The 27,169-nt window shown below is 47.0% G+C and overlaps 1 protein-coding gene across 1 annotated transcript in view; it reads left to right on the top strand.

The window, feature by feature from the left end:
- SNRNP40 (small nuclear ribonucleoprotein U5 subunit 40) overlaps window positions 1–27,169 on the top strand; it is a 90,586-nt gene that overhangs the window by 40,365 nt on the left and 23,052 nt on the right. Inside the window, exons 7-8 of the mRNA XM_085645653.1 lie at window positions 12,084–12,166; window positions 12,527–12,588. Coding sequence (XP_085501779.1) covers window positions 12,084–12,166; window positions 12,527–12,588 — 145 coding nt within the window. The remainder of the gene's footprint in view (window positions 1–12,083; window positions 12,167–12,526; window positions 12,589–27,169) is intronic.

The raw sequence follows: 27,169 nt of genomic DNA, 5'->3' as shown, positions 1-27,169 counted from the left end.
TCGGCTGATAGTGCGCTAATCCACCTGCCTTACCTTTAATGCGTTATTGAACGGTAGCGTGTGACGGGGATTCCTTGGTCAGGAGGCAGAAGGGTTTCCTTTGTGTGAAGCCTGCCGCAGGCAGCAGTCAAGTCAGCGGGGCTCAGCCTCCGGTGTTCTTCGCAAAGACCAGCGCAGGTGCTTGGATGTGAACTTTGGCACTATTACAACTTTAAAGGAGGCGCTGCACCTTAGCTTCGCAGCACTTGTTAAAACTCCCCCTTTCCCTAGACTTTCCAGAGTCAGGGCACATGAATACTGTGCTTACTTTCATTTTAGGTGGTCTTATCCAATGTTCTTGTAGCCTCCCCACACTGATAGCAGAAAGTATTTCAGTGTTAGATTCTTCTCTTCTTCTGCACTTTCAAGTTATCCATAATCTAGTGCAACTGAAGCTAGTCCCCTAACGTACATAGTCATTTGCATAACTATATAAAACTCCACTCTCCAGTACCCTGTATTTCCAAAGGATTAGGCTAATTTTGGTATATCATTGTTATTTTGTATGCTACTGTGTGTTCACATGTTTTGCTCAGTCTGTAATGTTGAAGCTGTGACAAATTGATGGATTCTCTGAGGATAACCTGGCAGGCAGAAGCTAGAAGTAGGCTGCACCAAGAGGTGAACTGCTTCTGTTGTAATGTACCTCTTCATTTTAGATGCATCAAAATTATGGTAAAGTGAGACATTGGTTTATAGTCCTGTCTATTTTGTGTGACTAGAACAATTATTTCTTTATTAATTAATTTCTTCTTCATAACATTTTCACAGTAACCTGTTCTACCTCCTGCTGTCTGGCAGGTAGTAATGCATATATGTTCCATATTGTATTTCATAATGTAGCTACTGTATTCTGCAAAGGGTGACAGTGTTTGGGGTGCCGGAGCATCAATGGTTTGCAGTTCTCCCTAGAGGCTTGTTTTTCTTCCACATGGCTTAAGGTCTGTGCTCTTTACAGCTGATTTGTCAAGATGATTGCTGCTTTTGATGATGGGTCTGAGAGAATTTTCTTTAACTGTAAAAATCTTCTCTGATAGAGACTTCCAGCCGCAGATTCCTTACTTTAGACTGTTCCCCAGACACAAGACTGGATACGGAATTTTTTTCCTATAGAACATCTGCGCATCAGTAGAGAGGGCATCGCGTGACTCCATATCAACGTTGTCCACCGGACATGACTTCGACTGAGTCCATATAACTATCTTGCAGGTGCGCTGATGTCATTTCCTTCTTTTTCATGCTTGCAATGTGGATTCGGAGTGGTTAGGGGGCTGTTCTTCGGCCAATCTTGGCGTTTTGTCAAGGGAACAGTGTGCTTTTGCGATGGAGACAGGAGTGAGCCTTTACTCCCTTATAATGAATCTCTTTTTGAACTTTTGTTTGGAGCTTGGGCGGAAACTGTTACAGGAGTTCCAGTTGACTGGGCTGTGGCCCATAGGCATCACCCTGCCCCTGGGGACCCAGTTTGTCTCCTGTAACACAAAAGGTCTGGTGGTTCAGGCTGCAACGGTTTCTCCAGACCCTAGTGTCCTTCCCTTGGTTCCACCAAATAAAGAGTCCAGATAGCTAGAACATTGTGGGAGGAATATATTCTGTTCTGTTAGTTCAGCATTGAGGTCGTTTAACACGGCATGTGTTTTGGGCCGATTTACTAATGCTTTATGGTGCTCTGTGGCGCATCGGCTGCCTTCTCTTTCAAGAGAAGCCAGGAGTGAATTACTGCAGGTGGTACAAGATGGCCGGGTAACAGCCAAATTCATCATAAAATGTGGTATGGACACCACCGATTCCGTGGGTAGAGCTATGGCTAAGTAAGCTGCACTGCACAGACATGCATGGCTGCATCAGTCTGGGTTTTCAGAACCTGTACAGGATAGCCTGAAAGATATGCCGTTTGATGGTGTATGTTTATTTGGTGAACATGCTGATTCGGCTTTATGGCGATTCAGAGCTGGTCAGCGTGATAAAGCCACCTAGTCATGTCTTTGAATGTTCTGGTTAAATTCTTTCTTTCTGACTTTTGCGGAAATAAGTTTTTATATGTGGCTTAGTTGCAATTTGTTTTTTTTTTTTTTTTTTTTTTTTTTTGTTGTTTTTCAAAAACCTTTATTGTTCCATCGAAGAGTACACCGCTATTCAGCCAACAACCCGGAGGCAGGCAGCTAGTATTCGAGGCGGAACTCCGCCCAAGCATTTGAGATCGTACTTTCAAACGGCAATACAGCATTTTACAATGGAACGAACAGAACAGAACTAATAAAGAGCCCGAGTCGAAGGAAAGCAAACAGTAAATGATCGAAATGACATAATCATCTTCACGCTGCGCCCACAGCCCGCCCAGACAGAACAAGCGGCAGACAACCCCTCTCAGCGGACGAACCCCATATCCCAGATCACTTATGCCAGGCGGATCACCACTTACAGCACCCCACAGTCGAACTCCAACCACTCCACGTCATTTAAGCCACGATCAGCCCGCTTGGTCATCTTCCAACGCTGTCGTACTAGCCAACCAGTCTACCAGTGGCTGCCAGATATCCACAGGCCGCGAGCGCTGCGGCAGCTGGTCCCAGTATGAGGTCAGCTGCTCCCTACAGTACACCGCCGATCTTATCCAGGCCTTCACGTTTGGCGGCATTGTCTTCTTCCAGTGTAGCGCTACCTGACGCTTAGCAAGTAATAATAAAATGGCCACAAGCCTACGTGAGGTCTTGGGCACATTTCTAACGAATCCCAATAGGGCCATAAGTGGGTCCGGCCCCAGTACCATCCCCACGATCTGCCCCACGGCATTGAAGACTGCAATCCAGAAGTCACGTATGGGGCCACACACCCAGACAAGGTGATAGAACGCGGCATCCTGCGCACCGCATCTCCAACAGCACGCATCAGACCGCAGACCCATCCTACACAATTGAATGGGCGTCCGGTAGGTCCGGTGCAGATAATTGAAGTGTACCAACCGCAGCCTGTAATTAGGGGATAGGTTTTCAAGTTGGGAGCAACAGTACTCCCACTGCTTCTCGGTAATAGATATACCCGCTTCAAGTTCCCACGCGGATCTGGAGTCAGTGTGCGCAACCGGAGCCGTGCTTTGAGTAGCTCTATAGATCCGTGTGATCAGTTTGCGCGCGGAGGAGTTCGAGAGTACGTCCTCCAAGGCCGCAATCGTCGGCGGAGCCTCTGGAAACATAGGGTACCTGCCCTTGCAGGCGGACCGCAGTTGATAGTAGAGAAGAAGCTCCGAGGCAGTCGGTTCCGGCGCTGCCGCCATGTCCCGCACTGTGAGGAAGGTATCGTCCGGGTACAAGTCTCCCGCAACCTTCAGTCCGCAGGCCCGCGCCCGCCGCGCCACTGCCGCGTCCGTCAATGGCCCCAATAGTGGATTATCCGCGAGGGGCATACTCGGCGCATATAAGTCATCCACGCCTGCACGTTTGGCAATGCTTGACCAGGCCCAGCGCACCATCTCAACAGTGTCAATGTCGTCCCTGGAGCGTCTGTAGCTCTGATATGCCGCTGCACGAAGGGGGCAGGGGGCCGCAACATCCATCTCGATGGCCACGTGCGGCTGGTAAGGGATCGGGTGCTGCCAGTAGTGCAGATATTGGGCCTGAGCACTGTACGCATATAGCTCCATGTCCGGGGCCGCGAGTCCCCCCTGACGGAAGGGAAGTGTGAGGAGGTTCCAGGCCACTCTGGGCTGCTTACCCGCCCAGACCAGTTCAATCAAGGCGGAGCGGAGCCGGCGAAAGAACGACTTAGTGAGTGGCACGGGGATGTTTACGAATAAGTAAAGAAACTTAGGAACGACCACCATTTTAGCAATTGCTATGCGGCCCATCAGAGATAGTGGCAGCGCTTTCCAGCGCTTCACTTTGCACTCCAGCCATTCCACGGCCACCCCAAAATTGGCCAGCCATATGTCCTGTATCGATCGGCTAAACCGTATGCCCAGGTATTTAATCTCATCAGTGACCCAGTCAATCGGGAATTCCGTGTGGCATTGACTCGTACCGTCCGTCAGCGGGAACATCGCCGACTTTGACCAGTTGATATCGATACCCGTGAGGCCGCTGTACCTTGTCAACTCACGCATCAGTGGGTCTAAGTTTTCCGATGGATCCATCATATATATGGTTATGTCGTCGGCGTACATAGAGACCAGCAGGCCACGCGACGTGAAGCCGATACTGCGATGAGTGTGGTGTTGGCGCAAACGAGCCGCCAGCGGCTCCGTCGCAATAGCGAACAGCAGTGGCGACAAGGGGCAGCCCTGCCGAGTGCCTCTTGTTATGGGGATCGGGGAAGACGTCTGACCATTGACCCGTACCCTAGCCGTCGGGTGATTGTAGATTATTCCAATACGCCTGGCAAAGGAGGGGCTGAAACCCATGCGAGTGAATAATGCCCGTAGGAATTTCCACTCGAGTGAGTCGAACGCCTTAGTGGCGTCAAGCAATGCGGCCGCGGCCTGTACCTTGGGATCCAAATAATGCAGGAGCCCAAACAGCACTCTAAGATTGTGGGAAGTGGACCGCCCCATCACAAAGCCCGACTGATCGGACAACGCTATCTGAGGCAGCATAAGTTTCAGGCGGTCAGCGAGTAGTTTCGCGTAGATTTTGGCGTCAAGATTAATTAGCGAGAGTGGGCGATATGAGTCCGGGGTAACAGGATTCTTGCCAGGTTTAAGCAGCGTAATGATGAGGGCCTCTCGCATCGAGGCAGGGAGGATGCCAACCTCCATCGCTTCCTCAAAAACATTATGCAGGTGAGGGACCAGTAGGTCTGCGTATTCCTTGTAGAAGGCTGCCGTCAGCCCGTCTGGGCCTGGTGCCTTGCTGAGCGGCATAGCGGCTATAACCGCTCGAATGTCCTCCTGCGTGAAGGGGAGGTCCATGTATTGTCGGGCACTATTACTGAACCATGCAAGAGCTATGGTGTCCAGGTAATCACTAATAATAGTGTCGTCAGGGGACACCTTAGAGGTGTACAAGTCCTTATAGTAGTCTGTCATCACCGCCAGTATAGCCGGAGGATCTCGAATTACTGCACCCCCCGACTCCTGTATCTCAAGAATATGCTCCGACCCGCGTGGCGGGCGCAGCAGATTTGCTAGTGTTCGGCCAGCTCTATCACCCTCTCCATAGCGCCTGGCCTGAGAATCTTTGGACAAGAACCTGACCTCCCTCTCGGCCTCCTCTTGATACTCGGTCAGTTTCGTCCTGAAGTCTGCACTCGCACCACCAGACGGGGTTGCCACCATCGCAGCTTCAAGCCGAGCCAGTTCAGATTCCAACCCGCCGAGAGTAGCTCTAATGGAGCGTAAAACCCCAGTTTTTAGCGCCATGCAGTGGCCTCTTGTCACAGCTTTACAGGCCTCCCAGAGCACGCCAGGTGAATCTACTGAGCCCACGTTTAGTGCGAAGTATTCCTCCAGTTTTTCCCGCAAAGAGTGCTGGAAGACCTGGTCGCGCAGAGCCCGGGACGGGAATCTCCAACTAAACGGCTGGATGTACTGCGGCGGGGTGGATATCGTTAAGCAAACCGGGGCATGATCAGAAAGTGACCGCGGCAAGTGAGTCACCTCTAACACCGATGAGTGCAGATCTCTGGACAGCAGCCAGAAATCCAATCTGGACCAGGCCGCACGATGAGCTGTGATACACGTACCGGCGCGGGTCTCAGGGTGCAGTGTCCTCCAGGAGTCCACCAGCCCTGCCTCTTGCATAATATGGCCAAGCGCCTCCGACGCCCTAGGGTGATGTTCCCGAGTGGTGCCCTGCCTATCTGCAGTATCTGACAGTACCACATTATAGTCTCCTCCCCACAGTATCGCAGCAGGTCCACAGTTCCGCACCTTATGCCACAATCCCTCGTAGAAATCTGGATTATCGTCATTCGGGCCATAAACATTCACCAGAATCACTCTCGCGCCGCACAGCGAACCTACCAACAGAACAAACCTGCCCCCCACGTCCCTGATTTCCTCATGCGTCCTCCAGTGAAGCCCTTTTCTGATAAGTATCGCCACCCCTCTAGAGTAGTTAGAGTAGTGAGCGTGAACTACCTCACCCCATCGGTTGTGTCTGAGCAGCTGCGCAGCATTGTCCGTCAGGTGCGTCTCCTGCAGAAGGCAAATGTCCGCACCCTTCCTAATCAGAAAGGCCTGTATCAGTCTCACTTTCCGCCTATCATTCATACCCCGTACATTCCAGGTAATACACTTTATGCTATTCACCGCACCATACATGTTGACAGATTTCGGGCAAGCCTCAAGCATACACCTACCCCCCAGTCACCCGGCCAAGTCACACCAACTCTCGAAGCACGCATTTCCAATCCAGCGGGTACCAATATATGAGGGCGGCAATGCCACAGCAATCCGTACGCCCGCCAACAGGGCAGGGAACCTCCACCAGGCACCAAGCAGGGAAATAGAACTCGAGCAGGCCACGGACCCGCCGCTCGTTGCATCGATTCCTGCAGCCCGTCCCTGTCAGACAACACACATCCCACCCGGCCAGCTGGGCAGCCTGCCCGGTAAATGCCAGTACACCTCTTGCTAGATGACTGTCGACATGACAGCGCGCTGCGCACAACGTGCGATTCAATAGCAGTTTTCGCCACCTCCGACCCGGCTCTGAAACTTAAATAAAATACAACAAAAACCCCCAGCCCCAGCCAAACCCCTAACCCTCCCGCTCCAACCCCCCAATCAGGTTGTGCAATGAACTCCCTGGACCCCCTCCCAACTACAACAACTGTAACTACAGTCTCTAAATGTGAACAGTGAATGGGAATCATCCCTTGAGGTACGCAGGTTGGCCACCTACAGGCCCTGTACTTGTGACAGGGCGATCGAGCGCGAGACTAGTGTACCAGCTCAAGGACCATCCCCCCCCAATCCCGCAGCCCTGCTCAGCTCCCTCATAGCATCCGAAATTGGAACTCCAGGGAAGTAAACATTCTCAATATGGCCCAGCACAGCGTAGACAGGCGACACCCAGCGATTTAACAAGGAGCCAACAGGAGTAGTCATTCAACGTCACTTAGCCTATCAACTGCCGGTGTCTGAGCCTTTTGGTCCTTTAACAGTTGTTTGGCATATTTCATAGCCGCCTTAGCGTCAACAAAAAAGGATGGCTTACCGGGACCTTGGACCCGGAGTTTAGCAGGGTAGATGAGGGAGTATTTGGTGCCCGCCTGTTGAAAAAGTTTCTTCGCCGGCAAAAATTCCCTCCGAGCGGCTTGAACCTGCATCGTATAGTCCGGGTATAGTGCAATGTGGTTGCCCCTGTATTGCAAGTCCGATATGTCCCTTGCCATTCGTAAGATCACGTCCCGGTCCCTATAATTCAAGATTCGTGCAATAATAGGCCGGGGCGGTGCACCGGGTTTAGGCCTGGGCCCCAGTGATCTGTGAGCCCTCTCGACCAGGAACATCGGAGACAATCCCGACCCAAACAGATCCTTACACATTTGTTCGACAAAGAGCTCCATGCTGGTTATGTCCGTCGTTTCCGCCACACCCGTGATGCGGACGTTGTTGCGCCGCGAGCGCGCCTCCAAATCCTCATTTTTCTGCTGAATGAGTGTTAGAATCTTCTCCATGCCCCTAAGTTGGCCGGCAAGGCCGGTCTGATTTTCCTCCGTGTCGGCCACACGTGTTTCGAGCGATTCCACTCTCCCCTCTTGTTTGTCCATGCGGGACGTGATACCGTCCATGCGGGCAGCCAGCGCATCCATTTTGCCATCGATGCCATGTAAGCTTGTTTTCAGTTCCTGAAACATGGCCTTAATGTCCGCCTCTTGAGCACCACTCTGGTCCGCTCGAGAAGATTCGGCCTCACGGAGGTCTGGGTCTGGGTCCGGCGGCTTCTGCTTGGACTTGTCGAAAGTGATTTTCGGCTGCCGCGTGTCCGGTTTGCCCATGGCCACTCACCAGCCGCCACCAGTCGCCGACCCTCCGCGTCTCACCGAGGGCAGCAGGTCGGTAAGTCACAGTATGTAGGCTGAATGGCTGGGTCTCCAATAGCGGGGCACGCACCCTAAGCAGAGCAGGCGGGGAGAGTCACAGCGCAGGCCGCCGGAGCAGGACAACCCTAGTACAGCCGTGCACTTTCCACTTCACAGGTCAACGCTCCAACCTCACAACAGTATTGTCGGTGCATGTACGGCAGCCGGCCTCGTCTCTCCGATCGTCTCCCTGGAACCTTCGACCATGGGACTTCTGCTTCAGGCAAAATGGCCGCCGCTGCGATCAGCCGCCCGGGCCCGTCGCCGTGCGCCGTCGTGCGATCCAGGGGCGGACGTTCGGCGGTCTTCCACACCAGCCGCCGCCTCCTCAGCTTCACTCCGACAGCCGTAGGGGGTGAGACCTTCGCCGGGGTGCGCTTTTCTTTGGGCGAGCGAACAGCCTCCGCCTCCGCCTCACCCCTCGTAGGTTTCGGGCACTCCACACGCAAGGCCCCGGCTCTAGCGAATGGTGTAGGCCGCCACGGCTCCGCGCCGCCCGCGGGCCGCTCTCCGTCCACAAGCCGCCGACGGGGTCAGAAAAGCCAGAGCACAGGGCGGACACCCAGGACTACCGTCTCGGGCGGGGAGGACCGAGCTCGCACCCCAGTTCAGCTAATAATTGAAGGATTTCTGTGCTCGATCGGCGGAGCTGCGGTTTCAGGCAGCCATTCCGCTCGGCAGCCAAGCCACGCCCCCGGCTTAGTTGCAATTTGTAGTTTTTATGGTGATAACTAGTGTGGTGTTTCTGCTTGAAGCAGGGGTTTGGGTTGTTTAGATAACCTTGTGGTTCTTTTTTTCCTGATCCTTAGTTCCAGTCAGTCAGGATTATAGGAAAACAATGGGGCAGGATTATTTTCAAAGAAGTCTTATTCTTTAGAGTATATTCCACAATAAGAGGCTTTCTTGATTAATATTTACTGCTTGGTACAGAAGTTGTGACTTTCTTCTTCAGCTTTGCCTATGACAGTTTTTCAGGTGTTTGGTTTGGCTTTTTAATTGAGGCCTGGTATACAGGTCTTGCAGTTTGGTTTACTCTGAAGAAGAGGTCAAGCTCAAATGTTGATACCTTCATGGTATGTACCATACCCTATGTGGAGTATCTTTGTTTGCAATGGTGAGCGTTTCTTAATATATATGTGTTGAGCTGGGATTGCTCAGCCTGTGCATTATTAGTCTCACATTTGAGTGTGCAGAGTTCCGCCCTCAGTGTCTGGTTATTTCTCAGATGTATGATATAATAGATTTGTGAGGTTTGGTACCCCTTGTTAGATACTCTTGAAAATGTGTACCCCATTGGAGTCTCAGTGTATACAATCTGCTTTTTGATAAGAGGTTTATATGATGAAGTATCTCTTGTACTTTTATGGTATTTGTGTGACCTCGCTTCTGCTTCAATTATGGGCATACATCAATAGACCGAGATGCCATCGATGGTATAGTGCATCACTGAGGATGTATAGCCCACAATTCCTTCTGGTATTTTCACAGAAAGTAGCTGGTAGCCCTCATTATTAGTTTATGTGGCTTCAGCTTTCCTCTTGGTACTTATCTTACATTTAGGTGATGGATGATGTTACTTCTGATTGATGGTAAAAGATCTCTACTTTTGCCAGATTTAGAACATTACTACTAACGAAAAGCTTATCGTCTTTTGAGATTTAAGACACTACATGTTTTGTTCTCCAGGTTCTGTATTATAGCCATTGTTGTTGATTGGGTCTTATGTCCCTTCGTATAGACATTGTTGGTTTGTACATGTTCTTGTTTGTTTGTTTTACTGGAATTATGTCATGCTATTACAGGTCTCCAGGCAGACATTGTCTCTCAGGTGATTCTGTTCCTTCTATTATGAAGGATACCTAATGTTTTTTGACTCTTTTTGGGTTGTTGGAATGCTGTGCGTCATTACCAAAGATTTTCTTCATTTCTCAATGGCATTTCCCTCTAATGGTGTAGCTTTTCTTGTCTATGAGGGTGTTCATGAATGTTGTTGGCCTCGTAGCTTCTACCTTTTGTAGAAGACTTTTATTCCTATCATACAGTATCATTGCTCTCCGAGGGACAACTCTTTTCATTGTTTACCTAGTTGCTGGGGTTGGTGTCCCAGGCAACTTGCATTACTCTGACGGGTTGGATGGCTGTTGCTTTCCTAAGTGGTATGATCCCACTGTAGTCCCATACTGTCATGTCCGTATTGTCTGTTGATTATTTGGCTTTATTTTTGTATCTTTAAATATGTATTTTCTTATGTTGATACATAGGCGTTTAATTATTTTACTCCTATGTCACTAATGTATATATATTGATGTGTGTGTATAAATATATATATGAAATATCCTAGAAGTATTTGTTATTCTCTCTAGTTCTTTTTCCTATGGAAATACTGCTTCTGTGCTAGTAATTGCTATTGTTGTCGTTTGTCTTCTTTTTGATAAGAACATTCTTATGCTTTCTCCACGGGAGATGGATTTTCTGTGAAATTTGCAGGGCAGTCTTGGCTAGGGCAGGACTTTATAGACCATAAGGTATTGCTCAGTGGCATGGCCTGCTGCTCTGTATTCCATTGGTTCAAATATACAGGTCGTGCCTGGATACAAGACCAAATGGGCTAATTTTTATAGGGCCATTTGGCAACGTTGTCTTATTATCTTGCGTAATGTTATCTCCATGCTTTTAATGTTTTTATGACTTTTATAACTCTGGTTCTGTCCACAGTTATTGTGAGGTCAGAATAATCAATCAAACGCATTTGTAAAGCACAACACTCTCACCCCTAGGACTAGCTGGGCTCTGTGTCTCAGTCGAAGAGTCAGCTCTTGAGAGAATGCATGGTTCAGATCCCGTTAAGGGTGCGAATAGCTTTGTGACATGGATTTGTCACACTAACATGGGTATTTTATTCCCATGGTTTAAATATCTGGCGACTTTACTTACCTGTGGTTCCTAACATGGGTTTTAATGTGGCACAGTAGGTTATTGCTCACCTAAATTATTATGAATGTCCCATCTTTTTCTCTTGTTCTGGACCGGGTTTGTTAAAATAAGAGACTTTTCATGCTCAGTTTGCAGACCCTCCTCTGGGGATGGTATGGGGTTGGCATTTGATTCTAAAGTAAGGAATTTTTGGCTAGGTGTCTTTATCAGATTATCAAGTTACTTACCTTCAGTAACTTATTATCAGGTAGAGACAGGATCTGTCTGCAGATTCCTCAAAGACCCTCCCGTCCTCCCCTGTCTGTTAAGGGAGTATTCTTTTGTCTCAAAGATTTCGTTATGGTCATTCATATAATGAAAGAAAACAAAAAAGGAAGAATCGAGTGATTATTTGACACATGGGTGTCTTTTATTTTGGCACACAGTTTCAGTAGACAGTTTCTATATGTGGCTTCACATTTGGGCTTGGAAAATAGTCATGGAAGAAACTGACGTTTGCGAGGAAGTTATATGGACTCCGTCTACATCGCATCCAGTGAACAACGTCTTTACAGAGTCGTGGGCCGCCCTTTACTGGCGCGCGGATGTGCTTTGGGAAATAAAATTCCTGATCCAGTCTTGCGCCTGTGGAAGATTGTAAAGTACGGAATCTGCGGCTAGATCATGTCTCTACCAGATAATACATTACGGAAGGTAAGTAACTTTTTCTTCATGTTACTTTGTGTTTTCTGTAGGAGATAGGATCTAGAGAGCGAGCATTAAAGGAATATTTACCCTGCAAAGTACACTCACCATTAAATGCCACTACTGCTGCATCTCTGCTCTACAGAAGTGCACACTACAAACCCCGCTATTGTCTTGAATTTACAGAGCTGCCTAAGGCCTTCCACGTCTGCTTACCAGCAGATGCTACTGCTACCATGGTTTCCTTTTTGTAGACATAACACTGCATGTACCTCTAATGCCATGGTTGCCCAACTGCCATTTTTATTTTCTTGTGCAATGTTGTTTTGTTCCTACTAGAGGAAATTAGTTGTCTGTATCAGTCTAGTTCCTCATTTATGTGTTTTCTCCTTATTTGCATCCAGTCCGTATTTGGGACGTGCGTCCATTTGCCCCAAAGGAGCGATGTGTGAAAATATTTCAGGGGAACGTCCACAACTTTGAGAAGGTTGGTCACATGCATGAGTATGGCTGGTTTTATACTGCAATCTTGTTAGCCTCTCAATCAAGATGCCCCAAAGCAATTTTACTATCAATATGATTAATGTGCAGAGGAGAGTTTTAATTACATCCTTAAAGAGCCATTTTATTGTCTTTGGTTGTAAATTAATTGCCTTTTAACATCTACCATCTTATTGAAAAAAAGTAATGATGCGCTGACACTTGGTGATAACTAAGTACATGCTCGAATTACACCATTAATCTTTCTAGAGAGCTGTTAGTTTGATTCTGTAAATTTAAAGCCGCCATGTGTGATGATTCTTCTGTACGATATATATATAGAATTTATGCCTTGATTATTTTACAGAATCTCTTGAGGTGTTCTTGGTCTCCTGATGGAGGAAGAGTGGCAGCAGGATCTGCCGACAGGTGAGCATACCTTAAAATGTTTTAATTTTCCATGAAACATATTAACTTTATTGCTCCATGATTTCGACTGAACTGGTAAAGCAAGTTGCATTGTAAGCCTGCAAACGATAAATGCATTCAAGGCAATGTGATAGCTGTGCATCTGAAGGCACTAGCTATAGGAGATGTGTAATTCTTTGACACAGATTGGAAACCTGCAGGTTTGGCTAAGACTTCTTGCACCATCAAACCATGTCGAGCCCAACACTTAAAAAGCTACATTTGGTGTTTTTTTTAGAACTTGTGTCCCACAAGTAGTTTTTATGACTGGATTTTCAAGATAAACATAGACTTTGTTAAATTAACTCTTTTTAGGTCCACTGTATGCAAGTATTTTTTCTCTAGTGATCAAACAAATGCATCATAGATCAGGTGTGCCTCACTTTCACATTGGTCGCCCATGCTACACAGCAATAAGTTCAATTAGCAACACATCTGCATAAAGCAGTGGGGTGGGTGAAGCCAAACAAGGCCTCAGATCAAGCCAAGTATTATAGTTTCAACCATTCCTATTCAAGAAGAGTGATTTGTACGTGATATGCAAAATGCTTCTCCAAGGTATAACCGCAACAAGGTTCGCTGCTACTTAAGTAGTAACATAATCCATGGATTCCTACTCTTGTCTGAAGAATAGCCAGTAGCATGTACAAGTCTTTGTTAATCTGTAAGATATTGGGTTATTGGTTGCTTGGGCTTCCGGCCCTGGTAAAGCAGCAACCACAGTCCTTGTCAGGGAAAGGCACAACAAACCCAAAATTAATCTGTGCTCAGGCCCATGGTAGCTTAACACAAAGCAGTCAAGCTTAACTTTCAGGCAGTTTGTGAAGTATTTATGCAACACTTCAAACAGTAAAACAGTGAAAACACACGACAAGAAGAGCCCAATACAGATTTAGAAAAAGAGTTGTTTTAATAATTAAAACAAGACCAGGAAAATTCAATTAGTAGCACTGGAGATATTGAATTTTAATGTTTATATTGGCAATAGCGCCAAAAAGCACAAATCTGGGTATATCTGGTCGTACCGTTCCAGGACAAAGTCACACGTTCGAGCCAGCTGCGATGAAGCGCGGTCCAGCTACAGGGACCCAATTAGGCCAGCTGAACATAGTACCTTAAATCCTCGTTGCAGAGCGTTGTGTGGTTCCGGATCGAAGATGTGGTGTGCAGCTGAAGCAATGTGTCGGTCCCAGGATGCGGCGAGGCTGCTGTGCGAGGTTCTGTTGCGTCATTCGTTGAGGATCCTGTCGATGGGGCTTGTGATCCGAAGTCCGATGTCGGGTATGCGGCACGCAGCTGGCGATGTTTATGGGCCATGGCACTGCGGGGCTGCAATGCGGAGTCCGACATCAAGGCTGCCGACGACCAGAAATGCGAGAACCTGGGATGCGGAGCGCCACCGAGGCGATGTGTCTGTTCCGGAAACTGCGTTGGGCGATGCAGGTTTTTGCGATGGGTCAAATCCACGCAGCAGCGGTGATGCATCGGTTCTGCGCAGGGATGCTTTGTTCAACCGAGGATATGCATCAGTTCTGCTCGAGGATACGCTGCTCAGCAGAGAAGAAGCATTGGTTCCACTGGCAAGCACCTCAGGCCCACTTCCAAGGGTCCAGGACTGGGGTGGGACCACTTGGCAGGGCAGACTCACAGATGGCAGAGTCTAGGTGCAGGTTCAAGATGGTTGGAAGCCTGTTAAGTCCCCGAGACTTCAGATCAGCAGGCCAACCAACTAGCCCTTGGAGTCATTCTGGGTTCAAGTGATGCAGGTCCTGTCATTCTCACCCAGTTAAGGGGACAGCAGGTCAGCATAGCAAAGCAAGAGTCCAGCAGAAAGGGGTCAAGCAGATTAGCAGTCCTTCAGCAGCACATCAGTCTTCCTTCCTGGCAGAGTATCCACAGGTTCAGAAGTGCACTCAAGTAGTGGTGTCTGATGTCCTTCTTTTATACACGTTTGTGCCTTTGAAGTGAACACTTATATGACTGCAAGGAAAAGCATAGCAGGTTGTATGACAAATGCTGAAATTCAAGCTAGATGTTTTTCATTTTACAAAGTACTTCTTACACATTGACGTGGCATCGCAAGTGTGCACTGGCCATAGTGCAAGAAAGGAAAAGCTTACCTGCCCCAACTGTTATTTAGTTAGTAAAACACAGCAATAACTAGAGCTCAGTTGGGCCATCGTGTCTCTGGGCCACGGTGCCAGTCACCCTGTTAGACCATTTATAGATAACCAGGGCTTTAAGTGGGCCGGGTCTTGCCGGTGCTCAGCACCGGCAGTTCTAAAAAGCAAGTGCCGAGAGGGTTCCCTATCGAGCTCTCCCATTTTGCCCTCACCCTCAGGAATGATTAAAAAAACTCAACTCTACAGCAGTGCCACCCTTCACCGCCGTTGATGTAACTTTAAATAGACTCGTTATAGTACTTTAACGCTCTCACCATTTCTGAACTGAAGCATTTTCAATATTAAATACAACGAAACCATAGTTGTTGCTTATTTATCTTACGCAACTAACAAGCACTGACAAAGCCAATAGTACTGGCTTGTTGTAGGTGTAATGTTGCTTCTTGTATTTTATATATCTGGATGCAATGATAGAAGCAGCAAAATACCAGTCGCGCGAGACACTGAGCTAAGCACAGATGTTCAGTGGACGTGTTTTAAGCCACATCCTTAATTACATTGGTTAAGGACCTTTTGAGAGACCCCCCTCGCCCACGCACACACAGTTTTTTTCAACCCACTTAGTTGACGCCACTCCCAAAAACTTAATGTTCAGATGGTTACAGAAAGCAAACATCGCCAAGCTTGTGATGGGAAAGCAGGCGTAGCTTTTGTTCAGACTCACTGTTGCGCACCTTCAGAACGAATACTTGTATATATTTTGGGGGGGCGTCCGTTTTTTGTGGGACACGCCAACAACTCAGCTGGAAATTTCCGACACATTCGACAAGAGCGGAGTTTCCTCAAGTGTTGTCATTCGCAGCGTGGGTGAGACGTGTCTCTCTCGTGTAGGGCCCTGCCTGTGTTCCCCTCTCTCGTTTGCTTTTTGCCTCTCATGCCCCCTCCCCACCCGGCTGTATTGTTTCAGCAGCCCGTTCTTCCCGCACCCCCTCTGCCGCCCCCCCTCCACCCATATCCAATGACTGTGAATGGATTCTCTCTGCACAGTGTTTCCAGCCACATCATCCAGGGCACGGGCAGCTCTTGCTGTTCCCACAGGCTAGTCCAACCTGTGCCTACAATAAAGTTCCACCAGGAGCCAGCACCAGCTGCTACTCCCCTCTCTCTGGTGTCTCTCAGCTGAGTAACAGTCTCTTATCACAAAGAACGTAGCTCACACAGAGAGTCTGCTTTAAACATCCCATTCCGTAATACACACTGCTACAAACGCCGGATCGCTTTCTGTTTTGCCATGACATGCTGCTAAGGAACAGTCTTTGCGATGGTGGTCTCCTGCTATGAAATGGGGGGGCGGACTGGGAAGAAAGCAGACTTCTGTGGCGAAATGACCAGCAGAATGCCACAGCAGTATGGAAGTCTGTGCACTTTCAAGCACGCAGCGCAGATCTTCGGTCCTTTATTCCAGCGTATTGCACCACCCAAAACCCTGCTGTCACATTTCGGCCTTCACATGATTTTTGGGGAGTATTCAGTAGTTGTATTCAGCTTGCAGTGAACATGTTGTACCAGTTATTGTTATGTGCGAGACAACGTAAGAGCACATAGGCGCAAAGATGAGCATCCCTTTGATACGCCTCAGCACACCTGATGTTTTCCGCTCCCCACCCAATTTTTCTTTCTCCGCACTCTGTTTATTACAAAAACACTTCTGCGCTGTTTTTCTTTTCGAGGGGCTCTCTGCAGAGCACCATTCATTGTTGAACATTATTCGATATATTTCAGGCTTTACAGTGCCACTTCTGATGGCAACCTTAATTCATGGTTTAGTCACAAGGTGTTGTTCGCATAGCATCATTCTTTTAAGTGTGAGTAATCAGCAAATGCCTAACACTACTCTTTGATAAGCCTAAACTGCTTGTCCATACTACCACAAACAAGCATTGGCATAGCCAATAGGTCTCGCCTTTGGGACCTTATAATTGTTTAGCCATGCAACAGTTGATGTTGTTGCACCAAGGATATTGTGCTGCATAACTAAATACTTATAAGGTCCCAAAAGCTAGACCTATTGGCTATGCCAATGCTTGTTTACTGTGCACTGAGTATAGACCAATTCATATGGTGGAATTTGTGAAGTGACAAATGGGTATCAAGGAAATCTATGTATTTCTTGAATGGGCGCAAGATATGGAGTTTAGAAGTGGTTATTTGTACTTCTCTGAAATTGTGATTGCCCGAACTAGCATATGATTAAGATGGTATTTTTCAAAATGTCTTCTTTCTTACACACTGGCTTACATTTGAAAGGTAAAAATGCAGCAAAATCCAATTAGTATTACTAAATGTTCTACTAGTCTATGCGATGTCTTTCGATAAAAATGGTACTTCATTTGTGAGGGTAGGCCTAGTGCCTGTGACAGGAAACGGACCAAAATGCAACTTGGACGCATCACGTTTTTCCCCTGAGGACTGACCCATTTTGGAAATGTGGGTAGCTGAGTGTTTTGGTCCCTAGCTCAGACGGATCCTAGGAAAACCTAGCAAATTTGTAGATTTTTGAAAACTGGATACCTGGGGTATTCCAAGTTTGCGTGACTTGCATTGGTCTCATCAGGTTTATTTCCCCAGAATCTCTTGCAAACCTTGACTAAAAAAAAACACATTTTCCTCACATTTCTGTGATGGAAAGTTCTTGAATCTGCAGGGAGCCACACACTTCCTTCCACCCAGCATTCCCCTAAGTCTACCGATAAAAAATGGTATCTTACTTGTGTGGGTAGGCCTAGTGCCCGCCTACCATAAGAAACGTCCCACAATGCAACATGAATACATTACAGTTTTCCACTCAAAACTGACCCTTTTTTTGCAAACTGGGTTTATATGGATTTTGGGTCCTAGCTCAGCCAGCACCTAGGGAAACCTAGCCAATCTGCACATTTTTTTAAACTAGACACCTGGGGAAGTCTAGGTTGGGGAGAATTGTGTGGATTCCATAAGGTTTTCTCACCCACGCTGCCCTGAAAACCTCAACCTTTGCCTGAAATCATGCATTTTTATTACATTTTTGTGATGGAAACTTCTGTAATCCACAACATTCCCACCACCCAGCTTTACTTTACCCCAGTTGTTCAGCTAAAAATGCAGTGCCACTTGTGTAGCTGGGCCTAGTACCTGCAGCACAAGCGGGTCAAACCAAGGTCAATGGGAGCCCTTGCAAGGAGACTCGCATTAACCCTGGTTTGAGACGTTCCAGTCACAAGCACTAGGCTCAACAACACAAGTGACACAGTGATTTTATCGGCACAAGTGGAGCAACGCTGGGTGTTAGGAATTTTGTGGATTCCGGAAGTTTCTTTCACGGAAATGTAATGAAAATGTGATTTTAGGCAAAGTTTGAGGTTTGCAGGGCATCATGGGTAGGAAAACCTTGTGGGATCCATGCAAGGCACACTACCCTGGAATCCCTTGATTGTCTAGTTTTAAAAAAGGTCTGTGGTCAGTAGGTTTCCACGAGTGGCGGCTGACCACGACCCCAAATCCCGCAGCAACCCCTATTGCTGATCTTGCCACGTAGCGTTGTAAGGCCGTTTGCGTTCGGGTCTCTTGGCCCACCTACACAATAGAAGTACCATGTTTATTGGGAGACTTGGGGGAATGCTGTGTAGTAGGACATTTGTGGCTCCCCACAGATTCCACAAGTTTTCCCCACTGGAAGAAAGTGTTTTTTTTAGTAAAAGTTTGAGGTTAGCAGGGTATTGTGAGGAAGAAAATGGTGTGAGATCATGCGAAGGACACCACCCTGGACTGATCCAGATTTTCAGAACTGTTTGGGTCTGGTAGGTTTTTCCAGGCAGCAGCCTACCCAAGCCTAAAAAGTGCAGTCCTCAACCATTTTGGAAGTTAGCCAAACTCTCCTGGCCCATATGTAACAAGCATTTACAATGCAATGGTCTCGGCATTGTTAAAGTTGGAGCTGTTGGCATTGTTCTTGACATTATTCTTGTTTATGTTTTTGTTTTTAAAAAATTAGAAGAAACTGCATTGTTATTTACAATGTCAGTAGCTTAATCACTCTCCAATGTGAGACCTATTGCATTTGCACCCACACACAGAGCCACCCACACACAGCCACCCACACATACAGAGCCACTCACATAGAGCAACCCACACACAAATAGAGCCACCCACACACACACAGAGCCACCCACACACACACAGAGCCACACACACACACACACACACAGAGCCACACACACAGATCCACACACACATACACAGAGCCACATACACACAGTGAAAGCTCCAAAGGTCCCACACACCCTTAGCATCATGCCCTTTCTGCCAAGGATATTAAAATGCAAGCATCACAACAGGTAGGCAATGGGGGCCTGCACAGGCTACTAAACACTGAAGAGAGACCACACGAACTAAGCAGTGTTTATCTCTTGTCTGGCTTTAAAAGCAGGAGGTTTCAACAGTCTGCTGCAATAGCCACGCACAGATGCCCTGGTCCCCCATCATCCACACACAGATGCCCTGGTCCCCCATCATCCACACACAGATGCCCTGGTCCCCCATCATCCCCCATCATCCACACACAGATGCCCTGGTCCCTAATCAGCCACACCCCCCCATCATCATCCGCATTGTCCCAAGTAGTTTCTGCTGCTCATCTTTCTCTGTCCTCCAGGTAGCCCACTCCGAATCCATGTGCCACCTTTCCTAGATGCCCTACTCCCTAACTCCACCTTCCCCCTGGCCCAATCCCTCTATATGACCACTCCCACCAAAGGTGGCCACCGCCCCCATGGGGCATGCACTACACGGGGGGGAAGCTTTCTCACTAATCCCTCCCTCCTGCTGCAGATTCCCATTGCCCCAAGTGTCCTTCTCTCGCAAGCCCCGCCTCCTCCATGTGCCCACCCTCGGGCTCTCTCCACCTGCCCCACAGGTGGCTTATTCTAGCCCTACTACCCAGAGCCTACCCCCCATCATCCGACCCCTTCTTAGAAGACTTACGCAGCCGCCCCAAATAGACGACGGTTGAGGAGAAGCCTGCATCTCCCCGCCCCCTGCCGGAGGGGGATTACTGCAGCGAGCCCCGCGCGGCTCAATGCCCCAGATCCAAAGTCAGCAGCTCTGGCCATTACGGAATTTAGGGAATTAAGTAACCCACAGTCTGATGACCTCAAAATAATGGAATGGTGTCATCCACGGGCTCATGACACATCGTGATAACCATTCACTATATAAAATATAAAATGTATGGCCATTGTTTGCACAATTATCTAACGTAAAAATCTGACATGATGCGGCCTTCCGAGACCCACGTTGGACATCCTTCACTAGGGAGACAGTGCTTAGAAGCAGACGTGCAGCACTTCAAAACGTTCATTTGTAAGCTGTTTATTGTGCCTATTCTTCACAAGATGTTCACCGCCGAACTGTCCATTTCACTCAGAATTTATAAAATAAATCTGATTCGATATTGTCGTCTGGGGGCGGGCTTGTAAGTGTCATAAAAATGCAATCTGTGACGTTGCAATGGCACCATTTAGGCGTTTCTGGTCACACTTGACTCTATCTCCCTTGCATTTAAACCATGCCTCCCCTCCACCCACCCCCCCCCCTCGCTCAACACTACAGTCAATAGCTCCCCCCACTCCATACACTCTCCCCCAATCCTGCAGAGCCTCCCCCCACCACCCCTCCACTCGCCCCATCTCAGTGCCACCGCCTCCCGCTCAATAAGTCCCCACTTTCCACCCCAGGTCACCAGGCCTCGCCCTCCGCTTGGAAAGCCGAAACCTACAGACACCATCTGGAAATGTTTAGACGCCCGCCCTCGCCCAGTGAAATTCCTCCAACTGTAAACAGCGAAGGGAAGGGACGGGTTTATTATTTTGCTCTGGGTTTTGGTTCCCGGGGACCCGATGAATGCGTTCCTGGCGGCCTCCCTGGCCCTGCAGACGCTTCCCATTAGCGAGAGGCACTTCGAGTTTCACATCTCATGCGCTATGTGTCGGACAAGCCATGTAATCCGGCCGCTGATCTTCGGTTCCCCTCGCATATCCTTGCTCGGAGCTCTCACTGCCAAGCAACCCCGAGTTAAGATATCACCACTCGTGTAGCGCCTTCCACCATGAATGTGACACATTAGCGCTATCTCCAGCTCGGCGCCATTTTTACTTGGCACCCTCAGCCCGTCGGGGCATTTTAGCCCACTTTCCGCAGTCGGATTTGTAGGGACTTTTAAACCCACAATTTATTGGGAAAAGTGCAACTACAACTCCCAGAACGCACTGCATAGTTGGATAAAAATACAACCGTATAAGCGAAAGGTGTAATTTATGACGGACTTGACTCTCGTCCTGCCACGGGGACAGCAAACCCCCCTACCCTCGCTCATCCCTCCACAGACATAGCAGGGCACGCCCACACCTCTCTTTGACCCTAGCACAGGGCAAGGAGGCCTCTTGTCCCACTGCTATGTCGAGTGGTCGCTGGGCCCCCCCACAGACCTTGCAGGCCCCCAACACCCGCCCATCTCCTTGACACAAAGCCAGCTGGGCCCTCACCCCTCCCGAGGGCACAGCTGGGCACTCTCCCTGTCACATGGGCAGAAGGCCCCTTGAGGCGCTCACTACGAGGCCAGCGGGGCCGTCACGACGCCAATTGAACAGCAGAACACTTGCCCCTCGCCCTGCCACGGGGCCGAGAGCGCCCCCTCAGGCCACAAGTAGGCTGCGGTACCTGTAACTGTAAATGATAACCACGGGGGCCATTCTATGCGTGTCTGGCTGCGGCTCAGATTACAAAGCGAGCCTGTGAGCGTAAAATGAACAGGTAAGAAATGTAAGCTAACAATCAAAGAACGAATCAGCCGAGTAAACATCAAATAAGGGAAGAGCAAATCAACCCTGAGAAAAATATACAAAGGCAACAGGGCGCAGCTCTTGCTGGCAAGAAGACGGGGCCGCCAACGGTGCCTGGGTTACAGGGTGGGGTGCAACCTGCGAGCGACACAGCTGGGCAGATTTGACATCTCCGGTGGGGGGCGGGGGGCTCTGACCTGGTTGGATTGAAAAACAAGCACACTACCCCGATACTACACACACACCACTGCCTTTCTCCGAGGCGAAGCAGAAATGCCTCGGAGAAAGGCAACGGCGCTTTCGGATTCGGGGGCGTGTTCTCCTCTTGCCATTGGCTGGAGGAGATGATTAGAAAAGTAGCAAAAAACACGCCCCCGAATCCGAAAAGGACGGGGCCTGTTCGGAGAGACGAACCTCTTCTCCAATGGCTGGCCAGCATTCAAGAGGCCAGCCAATGGAGAAGAGGGGCGGGTTCTCCAAGTCATTAAATCTCGGAGCGAGACTGCGCAAGCGCAGCCCTCGAGCCGAGACCTAAAAATGGCACCCAAAGACTCCAATGTCCTCTCATTTGCCATTGGGATGAGATGCTTTAGTCTCCAGGGGAGCAGAAAGACTGTTGAAGCCTTAGAAGTGAGGGTGGGGCCTGATGTTAGAATGGGCCAGACCCACCCCATTATTTTATATATATATAATGAGCAAGGCGGACTCGTTCGCCGAAACGCGTCTGTGCCACAGCTTTTGAAATAAAGCATTTCTTTAAAATCATCCCACGGAGTTGGTGCCTGATTCGTATGCAAGGAACCCGGTTTGGAGCTAATATATATATATATATATATATATATATATATATATATATATATATTCACTGAAAAAACCATAGGTTTCACACATGTTATAGTTAGCGGAAATTTTACTGATAAAAAACCAATGAAATTCCCCCGTTATAGTTAGTGCAGGCAACTATAACTCACGCGACCGCAATCCTCTGCTGATGCTAATACTGTATTTAGACACTTATTTGCCCATGTCTTCTTCCATAAATTTTTAGCTATACATATATTACAAATATTTTTTTTTCATAAAGACACATATGTCATCAGCAGAAGATTGCGGTCGCGTGAGTTATAGTTGCCTGCACTAACTATAACGGGGGAATTTCATTGGTTTTTTATCAGTAAAATTTCCGCTAACTATAACATGTGTGAAACCTATGGTTTTTTCAGTGAATTTGCAAGGTTTTTTAAATGCTAATTCCTAACTATAACGTGTGTGAAACCTATGGTTTTTTCAGTGAATTTGTACGGTTTTTTAAATGCTAAGTTACTTTACGCCATTCGTGGCATGCGCGCCCACTTAACGCAGTTCGTTCCGTGCGCGCACGGTGCGCTTTGCGCACCGCGCGCCCACTTTACGCAGTTAGTGCCGTGCACGCACGGTGGGCACGCGGTGCGCTACGCGCACCGCGTGCCCACGTTACGCTAGATGGGCCATGTACGCACGATGCGCTTCGCGCACCGTGCGCACATGGAGGACATATGATGCACTTCGTTTTGAAAGGTAATATTTAAATTTTTCACACCTCTTTTAAGCCATGCTCAAATGGTGCACTTCGGGCACCATTTGCACACGGGGTGGGGAGAGTGTGGATAATTTTTTTTTTTTAAATATTTTGTTACCGTACGCGTACGGTAAGCGTAATCGGCGAAATTAGCGAAAAAATAAAAATTCCGTTTTTGGCCTTGGGGGATCTTTGGGGACATCCTCAACATGGCTAGGTGTTTTGGAGCTGTCCAAACAGCCCCTTTACATGTTTTTGTGCTTTGTATTTTAATCCACACTCTCAGTGCGAGAGAGAAAATGGCGGCCGCCGCTTCCTGGTTTCGGCCGATTCGAATGTTTACTAAGATCTAAGAGCCAATCAGAATCGCGCTCGCGCACGCCACCGTACGCGTACGGCAAGCGTACCGTAAGCGCACCGTAAGCTGGCTCAGATATATATATTGATTTAAAGGCTATTTTCTCAGAATCTACTGAACAGATTTACACCAAACCTACAAAAGGCACTTCCTTGACCTGAGGACTACCTCTCTGCCAAATTTCTAGTAATTCTGTTCAGCCGTTCGGGCTGTAGCTGTGTCTAAAGGTCCTATGGAAAAATGCATGGGAAAAACGCGTTTTGGGACCCCCCTTTTATCTCAGCCCCGCTTGACGAATCCCCCCGAGACTTTCAGGGTAGGAGCGGAGCGTAGCGCCCCACCTATTTTGAAAAATTCGCGAGGATTCGTCGACCGGCGCCAAAGTTATTCAAAATAGAATGTTGCGGATTTCCTATGGAAACGTGGTCCTAACTATAACTACCTACTGGCGACCGCCAGTAGGTAATATATATATATATATATATATATATATATATATATTCCTCCCATACAATGGGCTTTCAAGAGGCAGACAGACTGATGCCCCATTTAATGGGGTGGAGACATGGCCATACCCATGGTGATATATATATATATATATATATATATTTTTTTTAATTTAAATCCACATCCTTGAAAATACCGGGACACTTTCACCTCGGTGCAATCCCAGGGTCCAAGGTTCCCTGTTGTTTCAATGCCGTCCCACACTGCGCCAAAGCACACCATGCACTCCTTCCAGTCGAAAGCACGATTACGAGATCAGGGCTTAAAAGTGGTTTTATTCAGCATAAACCAGCCATACATGCCCAACGCGTTTCGGCGTCACCGCCTTGCTCACGGGTACGTTCCGCCATTACAATTACAATTTTTAAACAAGACGTGAACATAATGAAAATAGAAAAGGTACATTGTTATATAAACAAAATCGTGATAGCACACCAACTGTTGCGGCCATATTGGAACGGTCAATATACAAGATATATACAACCTTAATACGAAGTATATGCTCGTTTTACATTTCTTAATTCATTTTACACACTCTTGTATTTGTGTAATTAAATTAAATTCATCAAAACTGAAAAAACATTTCAAAGAAAACTTATCAATTATATTTTCTCAGTACAAATCTCATCCGATATAGTACAAACAAATAAATATTGTAAAGTGGTGAATTGTGGAAATTGTGCTAGTTCTCGCACTTTTTCAGGAATGTATCATAGTATATACCGTCAATGGAGTGGATTATTTTTTACGAGTTGTATCTATATTGTCAATCTCCTTTTCTTTTTTTCTTTTGTCTTAAGACAACTTTATTGACAAGCGGAACGTTCGTATCCAAGTTAGCATTCAATTTCTACCTACAAGGTACGATAATCCCATAATACAATGACAATTAAGCCCCAGTGGGCAGAAATAAAAAGGGGAATTAATTGAAAAATGATATGACCTTCAAGGTAAACGATATCCAAATACATCCTATTATGAATGTAATCGTAAAGAACAGGATACCATATGTGAAAAAAATATAACCTTAGTAGGTGTAATCATCTAATTTCATCGCACACTGTATCTGTGCATGATTGTTATGAATAAATATGTGAAGACCCTATACATCAATATTGGACCCCAGTGGGTCATCATACATTGTTAAGTTAGTCTATATACCAAAAAAAACTCAAATTATGGGATAACTTGATTAGATCAGACATTATCTATGTCTTCATATTCGGCTAACCTTCACCTGTCAACACCATCTGAAAAAATAGATAGACAAAATATAGTTCAGTTATCGATTGAAAAGAGCCATCTCCCCAAAAGGTTTAAATAACAATAGGTGTGCAAATATAAATACATTATAGAGTGATTGTTAAAAACACAGATGTCCTGTAGAAGAATCAGAACCAAAATCCATTCAACTCATTGGCATCAGACTATGAAACAAAGCAAAGTGCAAAAAGGTCAAGTCTTGAAGAAATCAGCTAATCCCCTAGAAACCAAGATAACTCTTCCTCGGAGTTCAAACCATCTGGAATCTTAGTATTAAGCTCCAGGATGTAGTAGGATTCCAGTTGGCGCAGCTTGCGAATTCTGTCACCTCCCCTAATAGTCACAGGTATACGGTCTATCACAAAGAGTTTCAACAAATTGCGGTTGCTTTTGTGGAATTCCTCATAATGTCGTGCTATTGGGGATAGTTTGTCTTTGTTCTGAATCGCCCTCATGTGTTCCAAGACATGTTTCTTGGCAGCAAACATGGTACTGCCAACGTATCTCTTAGCACACGGGCAGGTCAGAACATATACACAATGATCAGATAAGCATGTAAGATGTTTATCAATGTATCTGTTTTCATCCGTAATAGGATAATGAACGTGTTTTACATTGGAGCTGAATTTACAAGCTTTGCATAACATACAGGTATAAAAACCTTGAACACCTGAAATTCCTGGTCTCGTCTGGCTGACTTCATTTTTACATAATTTGTTGCGTAAGGAATCTGCCTTTCTGTATGTTATATTGGGCATATCCTTTAGCACTTCCTCTAATGTAGATTCAGTTTTGAGGATATCCCAATGTTTTTTTAAGACACTTTCTCATGTAGTAGGAACCCAAATTGTAGGTAGTTATATACCTTATGATTTCATTCTTGTCCTGTGTGTCATCTGGGTTGCTCTTAGGGACCAGTAGATCTTCTTGTTTAAAATTAGATGCTTTCATATATGCTTTAGTTATAACGTTTGGTTTGTAGCCTCTTTCCAAGAATCTTTCATTCATAGTGATACATTCTTGTTCGAAATCAAAATCAGAGCTGCAATTCCTTCGAGCCCGAAGGAACTCACCAAACGGAATGCTATTTATGAGAGCCTTAGAATGTCCACTATCAGCGTGTAACAGTGTGTTACCAGATGTCTTTTTACGATGCAACCTAGTTGTTAATAAGTTGTCAACTACCTGGATCTGTAGATCCAAGAATTCAATGCAAGAATTGCTGATAGTGCCTTCAAATCTTAAATTGACCTCATTGATGTTTAGAGATTTAATGAAGTCCCTGGCAAGTTCTTCACTGCCCTCCCAGATGATAAACAAATCATCAATATATCGTAACCATGTTTTCACATGGTCACGATATAGGCTGTGTACCTTGGGCACTTGCTGCTCCCAGTGCCCCATGAGAAGGTTGGCATAACTGGGAGCAAAGCAAGTGCCCATGGCAGTTCCTTGGGTCTGTCTATAAAATACATCATTGAAGACAAAAAAATTGTTTTCTAGACAGAACTTGATCATTTGCAACAACATGTCTGTGTGTTGCAGAAAAGAAATGGAACGTGACATCAGAAAATGTTTGCAAGCCTGTATACCATCAGCATGTTTGATACTGGTATACAGGCTGCAAACATCCAAAGTGTATATATATATATATATATATATATATATATATATATATATATATATATATATATATATATTCATATTCTTTTTACAAATCTTTCCCTGGCGTCTAGTGAGCATTTTGCCACCACCTGGGAGGTGGGGGGAGGAGGCTGAAAGACTGGCCCATTTTTTTGGGGTGGGGGTTTGACCATGCCCATGGTGGGCAGCCCCCACCCCTATATTTAGGGAAAAA

This window comes from Triturus cristatus, chromosome 3_1, assembly GCF_964204655.1.
Source record: "Triturus cristatus chromosome 3_1, aTriCri1.1, whole genome shotgun sequence".
Classification (NCBI taxonomy): Eukaryota; Metazoa; Chordata; class Amphibia; order Caudata; family Salamandridae; genus Triturus; species Triturus cristatus.
Note: the sequence above shows the minus strand (reverse complement) of the source record. Positions and strands in the feature narration are given on the sequence as shown.